Below are 8883 nucleotides of genomic sequence, written 5' to 3' on the forward strand. Positions count from 1 at the left end.
TCTATTTAAAGTAGCAATATTATCACTGGTCCCTCTTTAAGGGAATGCTAATTAAAGTTTGACACTGATTTCCTTGCCTCTTATTGGTTGTTTGCTTGCATTTGATAGTTCAGTTTGCAATATGTAGATATCTCAAAGGCCACTCCGGAGTTACAGTTGCAGCTGCTTCCTGGTACGAAATCACTTCCTGTGCAGTAGGTCAGTTTCACTCCAGTGGTCTGGCTCCAGATTGGACATGTGATCAACCAGGGAGAACAGGTTTATCTTTGACTTATTGCTGATCAGCAGAGTGCAGGGGTTAGTGACGAACACAACTAAATGGTAATAAGAAGTAAGAAGAATGATTTGAAATCTTTGGTCAGCACAGGGCACCATGGCAGCAGGTTCGATTATTCTGTCTACCTCGTGCCTTTACGTTTTTTCATCCTTGCGGATGGAGAACGTGGCTAAAGGAGTTGAAGAAGCTGTTTGGTGCCGGGAGGAGTACAGGGTTCCTGGGAGGTACGCAGCCCTCCACAGTGAGACGAAGCCTCCCTCCCCAGCCTGCACCGTTGGGGGTTATGGGTGAGTAATCGCAGCTGCCTGCTTTGTGGTGACGGGCCTCACCTCCTCTATTGTCAGATCCTTTGGCAGTGTTCTTCATTGAGGTCCAGGAGCACTTCGATGAGCAGGCCAGTAACATCTCCTGGATCAACACCTTTGCAGTGGCGGTCTTCCATCTGACTTGCGAGTTTGTGCAGGCAGTGTTTACAGGCTATTTTACTGCCTTTCTCTAGTAGTTGGCAAGGCAGTTTGTTATTGCTTCAATTTATTAAGTCGTGTTCCAAAGCTGATGAATCTATCTGTTCCATGTTTCTCTTTAAACATTGTTGTGAGTAATACTTTTTTTTTTTTTTTACAGTGTTAAAAATATCTTTGCACACAAACTGAGCTCCTTTAATCACAACTGGGAAACACTTTAGATAAGGATTCATTACAAACAGTCAATAATGCATCTTTAAATCTTATAAATAAACCAGCAATTTCAATACACAGGCCCTGACACATACTACTTCTCTGAATCTCTGTCCCTTGTCAGCTCCAGTAGCCAGTGCTCTGAGTGTGCTGCTGTTGCACAGGGCTGTGATCATGCTGGGGGGCCTGTTTGCCATGCTGGGAATGCTGGGAGGCTCCTTCGGGCTCAGTCTGATTTGTATGTACCTCACCACAGTAGTAATACTAGGTAACACTGCCTCCCCCTGCCAAATATGAATAATACATGACTTACTGTACTGCAGTCTCAGCAAGCCCTTTGTCATTTCAACTTCAAAGTAAAATACATAAATAAATATAGAATCTATTTCTGCATCTAATAACCTTTGTTTCCAGAACTTAGCATTTCGTTCTCGTGGATCCCAGCACAGAGCATGGTCAACCAGTACTTCAATCAGCACCGAGCTATGGCCAACCCCATCGTCAGCAGCGGGGAGTGTGTCTTCAGCTTCTTCTTCACTCCATTCTTCCAGTGGTTCATGAACAGCATGGCCTGCAAGGGAGCCATGGTGGTGATCGCAGGCCTCCAGCTGAACCTATGTGTGTGTGGAGCTCTGACGAGGCCATACAGACCCCTCACGAAGAACAAGCCTTCCTCTGGGGTGAGACGTCAAGACTCAGAGGAGAAACCCCAGTTGATGGATTTCTCCTTGCTGAGGCTTCCCAAGTTCCTGTCCATCATTGTGTTTGCTCTCTTATCTGTCGTGGGCTTCTACATCCCTGCCATCTACTTGGTTCCCTTTGCCCAGGATATCGGGGTGGAGAAACTGAGTGCCGCTTTCCTGGTGTCGCACTGGTCTGTGGCGGATCTGGCGGGACGCCTGAGCTGCAGCTGGCTTTCCAACCTGGCTCTGGTGAGGAACATCTGCCTGCTGGCCATGATGACCACAATGCGGGGAACAAGCCTGATGCTGCTCCCCATTGCCACCAGCTACCCCTCACTGGCCACGTTCAGCTGCTTTTGCGGAGTGTTCTTTGGGGCGGCGGTGTTGCTCCTCCTCACCATCCATGGTGGGGGTCTTCAGACTGGACAGCGCCCTCGGGATGCTGATGTTCTTCAGGAGCACAGGCTGCCTCCTTGGCCCATCACTTGCAAGTAGAACACTTTCCTTCCAATCGAAGGTCTCTGCACACCTGATTCATTATTAACCGGATGCTCTGTCACTCGTATTCAGCACCAATGTGTCCGAGTTAAACCACTGCAATGGGTCACTTATCTCTTTATAGTAAATATCATTGGTTGCTATCAGTTTAACACACATACAGTCTGGATAAAAATTATCTTGACTAAAAAAAATCACAACAATTACAGGCATAAGACAATTAGAAATGTTTGTTTAAGTTGTATTTTAACATGCATTACATTTGGATTAAGAAACACCTCTGGTGTGCAACTGTCTTAAAGTGTTGACAGTGAAGTTCTAGTACCCTGTTTACACTGCAGCAATGTGTTGAGAACATGACTAAAGAAAGGGAAGGGCAGTCTTGTGGTTTCAACACCTTCACAGTTTCTCACCATCTCTGCAACTGCTAGAGCCTCTGGAAGGTAAATTAACACTAGGTGCCACTTTAACCTGCTGTGCAGATCTCTGAATCTGAATATGTGAGACAGGAGTCGACAGATTGCCCCTAATGTTTCCGCCCGTACAGCACTACGTGTAGACTTTATTTTAAAATGTGTTTTTAGAATATATAATCCTACTGATAATATAGTAGGGATTCACCATAGTGCTTATTTAGAACTGGAATTCTCTGGTTTCCAGCACAGCTCTTTGCTGACTTGTCCCATTGTGCATTGCAGTATGTTTTATTTATATATAAGTGCAGGCATTGTGTTTAATTTCTGGAAGTGTCTGTCTTCTTCACTTCCTGGCTGACTAAAGCTTGCTGGCTCTTGCAGGTGCCCTGGTGGACATGACGGGGAGCTATGGCAGTGGGTTCTATGCTGCTGGCGGTATGCTCATCACCTCAGTGGGGTTCCTGCTGCTCATCGACTTCCTGACGACCAGCTCCGAGGGGCGGCCAGGGCCAGAACTGGAAAGGGGCCCCCAGATTCCCAGAGAAAGGGGGTCCAATGGTGCAGTGACTGTGTGAAAGCAGCTCCACCCCGGTAAGGGTTGTATTGAGGGTAACGTGTGACATGTCTTCACTATGTAAATGAAAGTGAACCATGAACAGAACAAGCGAAAAAAACACAGAGAGTGACGCATTCACAGAAAGAACTGTAGAGTACAAGGTTTACTATGGTGACAGTCTCCCTCTAGTGGACAGTTTGCATAACGACTGGAAAGCGTCTCCATTATTGGTTGTGGCCATGGCATCAATTTTTATTTTAAATAGCATAAATGTATACTATTACCAAAGTACTGTTATAATGGTTAATTTATTCAAAAGTATTAGCTTTACAATGCAATCCATGTTAAAAAAAAAAAAAAAAAAACAAGAAGAAAAAAAAAACATTAAACACATTTTGGATGTTTCTAATGGGACTTTTAATCTTGTTATGTTTGATTTGTGTCCAGATCATGTGCACAATGGGTCAGTCACATTGTATTAGTGGTCTGTCTGATCTCAACGCATCCAGTATGAAAGGAGCTTTCCCTTGAAGAACCATCCTCTGTCTGATTGGGCTGAAGGGGAATGCGGTCTGCCTCTGTGCTCTTTCATACACATTAACAGAGAGCGTGTTTCTGGATCTCTGCACAATCCCTGCTCATTCTTTATTGGTTGTTTCACAGTGTCGCTCTGGGGCACAGACACTCTTGGCAGCATCCCTACTGGCTTTGGAGCAGGTCTGACTGGGGGAATGGTCCCAGGTATCTGTGTGTGTATGTATGCATGTGAGGTTTTAATGGTGACATTTTATAATGAGATGTATAATGAGAATGCAGTGTGCCTTATCTGATTGTATGGAATGTGCCACCATTATCAATGAGCCATCAGAACTGCAACACCATTGTTCAAAACACACAGGTTTAAGCAAAGCGATGCCTGTATAGTGATTTTTATTTTCAATGATATTATTATTATTATTTATTACACTAGTGGGAACCTCACAAACCTTATTTTATAAAGAATTTCAGGTGAGGGTTTGGTAGTGCATCTAGGGTACAGCACGCAGGAATGTACTGTACAGAAGGTGTTTGAGTAAAAATAGGCTGCATGTATTCTGTAAGCAGGAGCAGTGCGGGCTGTGTGTGTGTGTGTACAAAACAAACAGAGAAGCACAGGGTTCAAAAAGGTAGACTTCGAGGTCACTTGCACAGGGGCGGATTACATTGGATAGCTTCCATATTTATATTTATAGTGCTTCAAACTCTTTCCATTGCCAATGTAACCCCTTTTCCCTGGATTCACTGCAGAGTCACAGGGATTTCTGGCGCAGGTTCCTTTCAGGTGTATTTATTTAACAAGGAGAGAACCCTTGTGATATGCATCTCATTCTCAAGGGGGTACTTCAGATCTTCCGATCTTTTTGCAGTATGGTGTGTGAACTGAGGATCTGCAAAACTAGAACAGAGAAAATTACAGAGATCTGCAATTAGACTCACAGAGGTTTCTGATCCTCGTTTTCTGAAATGTACCCCTGAAAGTAAGATAAACAAAACAAAATGTAGGAGTCAGGGTTGTGACAGCTGCTGTACAGTGACACAGGGGGAAAATAGGAATACAATCGTTCAATATGAAATGTGTTTATTATATATTATAATTATAGCTATAAAAATGACTAATCCTAAAATGTACTACCATATATATATATATATATATATATATATATATATATATATATATATATATATTCAATTCTAGCTTTAGGTAAACTGTGTGCGGTCAATTAAAACAGCCTAGCCTCTCAATCTCTAAACACAGCGGCACACCACTCCACTAGTTAAGCATTATAAAATGAACTCCTATTAGTCGGTCCATTTGTTTTTATCTTCAATGCAGTCTGTGTAATTGCTGGAGATTGAAAAGGAGACTGTATCTTACTTCTCTAATAACCTCTGTAGTGGAGAGTCAGGGACTGTGTGTCTCTAATGGATAACCCAGTGGTTAAGCTTCCTGCAGGGCAATTAAACATTAACCAATGAGTATTCAAGGCTCTTCCACTAGTTTTAATATGACATGGGGAGAGAGCAGGGGTAGGGCGATGGCTGGGAAGCAAAGGAAAGCTTCTGCAAGAGCTAAAGTAACATCTATTGAAGTAGAGTATGATTCATACATCCAGATACAAACAAATTTATATTTCTTGCAGAACAGAAAATGCAAACAAAAGGTAATCGTTTGTTATTATGTACAGTTTTAATCACACCGTATTTGTGACCAGCCATGATTCAATGAAGAGGATTCTGTCTGTCACTGGAAAGCAGTACAGATTCCAGAGCAATGAGCTGCGGTGGGCAAGCCAGTCCAATAAGGGTCTACCTTGGGTAATTTGCAGGGTCGTTTTGCAGGGGATCGCTACTCCCGTTCCAAGTCTGACTCAATCTGCAGCAACTCGTCTGTCACCCCATAGTAGAGCTCCCCCTCCTCCTTCTCCTCCCTCCCCTGGAGCAGTGATGGAGGCTCAGTCTGTTGCAAGCAGTCGTCTCTCAGGAAGCCGCTGGTGTCGGCATGGCAGGAGCAGTGCCCCTCGCAGGGCAGGGCATCGATCAGGGCGATGTCTTCGTAGCGAGGCAGCTCTGTCAGTCCGGGGCCAGGCTGCTGCAGGGAGACAGGGTCCGCGGTGGAGAGGCTGGCAGAGTCTTCCATGAAGGAGGCCAGGGGGGCGGCCCTGTACCACTCAGGCACACTGCGGAAAAGACACCAGGCAGGTTTAAGACATTGAAGACATCATTAATGCTTTAAAAATCAGCCACTGTGAGAAGGGAGGAACTGGAGATTTGTCTTAGAGAGAGTTCACTACCTGGTACCCTAATTGCAGCTTCGTGCATTGCACTAATTGTGATTGTGGAAATAAATCTCTATCTCTCTCTTTCTCTCTGGAGTTCTGTCAGTGGATTCTATATCCTTTCAACCTCCTTGTTTACAAAACAACAATTGTAACAACAGTCTTTTAGTTTTTTTGAGTTTTTTTGTTACTTTAACAAATATTTCCTGCCACAACAACATGAAGTTAAACTTCTGTGTTTGTGTGTAAACACACAGCCTACCCTTAACCCTTATGTGCAGAGAAATCTTAGATTCGTTGGGGGTACCAATGGCAACGCGTTCTTCCATCCTAATTAAAAACTGATGGGGTTTACATTTGCAATCTAAATTGAGGCACATTTATTAGAGCACCACCATTGCTTCTGTTGTTTTAATTTGTTGTGCATATGCAATCAATAATAATTTTATAGGTCACACATGCAAATAATTTAAAATAGTAAGAGAAAATGGATGACACTTTTTTTAAAGTTGTTTAAGATGCCTAATTAACACTCAAAGTGGTCTAACATTTTCACACGAGTGGCTACTGTTTTAATGTCAGTGATTACTAAGTGGAAATGTAAATTCTCACACCCTGAGGTTTCCATGCAGGTAGGTATACAAAGGACACGAATGACAGGTCTTGAAGTGTGCTAATACATTTCCACACTGCTGTATATACACTACAAGAATCTACCATTACAATTACCAATTACTCCATCCTTCTCCATCCTTCTCCTACCCCTGGATACTGAGCGCACCCACAAGCAATGTGTTTACAGAAATCCCTACCGTGGAGCTGACAGAGTGTCCTCGCTGGCACCGTGCGCTGCACTTTCTCCTTGGCTCATCTTGACCCAGTGCACCTCTGCTCTGGCCTGCACAGACCCCAGGGTTTCCTGAGCCCTGGATTCCAGGGAGAGTGCCGGGGAAGATGACTGCAGGCCCAGCGTGTCCTCAGTTCCGAGCCTCCTTATTTCAATCTGGTGGTAAGCTGGGAGACTTTGGTCGTACATGCCAGCTTCCTCTGGGCAGGTGTAGTTTGAAGAATTGGAACTAGATGGAGACAGAGAGGCTGTTAATGCAAAGGTCCCAAGTTTCATCAACTGGAATGCTTGTCCAGACTATTTGCTGCGGATGAGCGGGGCTGTAGGTATCCCCTTTTCCAGCAATGTATATACATTATAAACAAAGCAATGTTAGTAGTAATGTATATAGCTGTACAGGTACCTTATAAACAAAGCGATCATGCCAGTAATGTATACATATTATAAACAAAGCAATGTTAGTAGTAATGTATATAGCTGTACAGGTACATTATAAACAAAGCGATCATGCCAGTAATGTATACACATTGTAATCAGCGATGCCCGTTGCCAGAGCATTCCAGCACAATGGGATTTAATTATTTTTGTTACAATACCCATCCTAAAATCCTGGCTAGCACTTTATTTAACCAGGAGAGTCCCGTTGAGACTGAAATCTCTTTTTAAAGGGAGACCTGTTCAAGAAGGTTACCTAATCCAAAAAAATATATATATTCAAACGAGCACAACCAATGACAAGAAGCGATTCAGGAGCACCAGCCACAACAGACAGGAGGTGTCCATTTGTTTTTTTTGAACTCCTTTAAAGCTATCAAGACAGTAAGCTTCAGTTCTTAACAGGTGACCTTCAAAACAAACCTACCTCTTTTTATCTGGGACCTCGTTCTCAATGGAAGCTACAGAGAGTTTGTACTTCTGTGCTATGAGGAACTCAGACTCCTGCTCAGCAACAGTTACGAATGTGACCTGAAAGGGAAAGTCAGGTGCGTCAGTCAACATTTACACGGCACAGTAACGGTGGGGTGACCAGGGGCCAATACAGCAACCAAGACTGCCACTTTCAAACCTCTCATTATTACAGTATTTTAAACATATTTCTTTAGTATTATTTCCCATTCTTTTTCCTCAGTGTGTATACTATGCATTCCCCAAGGAAGTAATACAAAAGAAAGGATTGTGCAAGAGGCAGCTCAGTTATTACTTGTGTCTCTTTAGCTCAAGAACTTCTTGCCCTCAGTGTAGTAAGAGAGTGGCACTGCCTTACCTTGGGATAGCACTGACACATGCTCCAGACAATGCCCATGACCACCATGAGGACTCCCAGGGCGCAAAAGGTAATGTAGATGTGGGGCTTGTCCACGCTCATAATGAACATGCCGATCATCACCAGGAACAATCCCAGCACGATCAGCCCGTAGCGGAACGTCTTGTTTTCAGCCATGCCTCCTGTTGACCATCAGCTTTCTCAAATCAATAAAAAAAATGCAACGAGGAAAGCAGGTAACAGCAGCGTGACCCAGGCTCGAAGTACATGCCTTCCTTCCGCTGAAGCTTAGTGAAGCCGTGTGAAGCAGTGGGCAGAGCTGCTCTGATTCCAAGCCCAGTGCACCAGTGTTGAGTATAAACAGGGATGGTTTTCAGGCTGGCCAGCCCAGGTTTGATCTGGGCAGGTCAGATTGACTGTAATCAATGCAAATGGCCTCAGAAGTTTACACACCACTGCTGCTATGTTGTTTAACCTTCCCTGGGGCAGCTACACCAGGTATGTGAAGATTTAGTGGACAGAGTGAATAGTCACGCTCATTACCAGGGTCTAATTAATTTAATTTTTATACAGGTAGCATTGTGCAGACTATTAAACAAATAAAAAATACACTCCCCCACTCTGTTAGGGGTGCTGGTTTTCATAACCTTGGCAGACAAAGGGTTCTGATTTATATTGATCTGAAAGGAAGCCCATTCTGTCACTTTTCTTTTTTACAACTTTCTTATTTGTTTGAAAACTTGAAATATTTAGATTTTTGACAACTTGCCTAGCAAGATACAAAAAATATATTCATGTACCTAAAATCAGGGACTACCAGCGGTAGTAGATCTTATAATTAAGGAATAG

General features: G+C 43.6%; 2 protein-coding genes across 3 annotated transcripts; one reads left to right on the forward strand and one right to left on the reverse strand.

Moving 5' to 3' along the window:
* The first annotated feature begins 433 nt into the window (after positions 1-433).
* LOC121327060 (monocarboxylate transporter 13-like) lies at positions 434-3126 on the forward strand. Its single transcript, XM_041270854.1, has 5 exons — positions 434-518; positions 622-726; positions 1079-1192; positions 1399-2043; positions 2933-3126. Exons 1-5 carry the CDS (start codon positions 434-436, stop codon positions 3124-3126), a joined length of 1143 nt encoding a protein of 380 aa, XP_041126788.1.
* A 374-nt stretch (positions 3127-3500) lies between these two features.
* On the reverse strand, positions 3501-8371 carry bsnd (barttin CLCNK type accessory subunit beta). Of its 2 annotated transcripts, XM_041269859.1 has the most exons (5): positions 8035-8371; positions 7633-7736; positions 6736-6999; positions 5458-5824; positions 3501-4542 (listed from the first exon to the last, which is right to left on the reverse strand). In XM_041269859.1, the coding sequence occupies exons 1-4, from the start codon at positions 8209-8211 to the stop codon at positions 5494-5496; spliced, it is 876 nt and encodes a 291-aa protein (XP_041125793.1). In that variant the 5' UTR covers positions 8212-8371; the 3' UTR covers positions 3501-4542; positions 5458-5493. The 2 variants fall into 2 exon arrangements, with proteins under 2 accessions (XP_041125793.1, XP_041125792.1); XM_041269858.1 differs by lacking the exon at positions 3501-4542 and having other exon boundaries at positions 5316-5824; positions 8035-8370.
* Between the last annotated feature and the right edge of the window lie 512 nt (positions 8372-8883).

This window comes from Polyodon spathula, chromosome 14 (assembly GCF_017654505.1).
Source record: "Polyodon spathula isolate WHYD16114869_AA chromosome 14, ASM1765450v1, whole genome shotgun sequence".
NCBI classification, from domain to species: Eukaryota; Metazoa; Chordata; class Actinopteri; order Acipenseriformes; family Polyodontidae; genus Polyodon; species Polyodon spathula.

Coding starts and splice junctions, on each gene's coding strand:
- LOC121327060 (XM_041270854.1), top strand. CDS start 434: ATGGAGAACGTGGCTAAAGGAGTTGAAGAAGCTGTTTGGTGCCGGGAG. Junction 519..621: donor GAGGTACGCAGCCCTCCACA/GTGAGACGAAGC, acceptor CTCTATTGTCAG/ATCCTTTGGCAGTGTTCTTC. Junction 1,193..1,398: donor CTTCGGGCTCAGTCTGATTT/GTATGTACCTCA, acceptor CGTGGATCCCAG/CACAGAGCATGGTCAACCAG.
- bsnd (XM_041269859.1), bottom strand. CDS start 8,211: ATGGCTGAAAACAAGACGTTCCGCTACGGGCTGATCGTGCTGGGATTG. Junction 7,737..8,034: donor TGTGTCAGTGCTATCCCAAG/GTAAGGCAGTGC, acceptor TTTCCCTTTCAG/GTCACATTCGTAACTGTTGC. Junction 7,000..7,632: donor GAGGTCCCAGATAAAAAGAG/GTAGGTTTGTTT, acceptor GTCTCCATCTAG/TTCCAATTCTTCAAACTACA.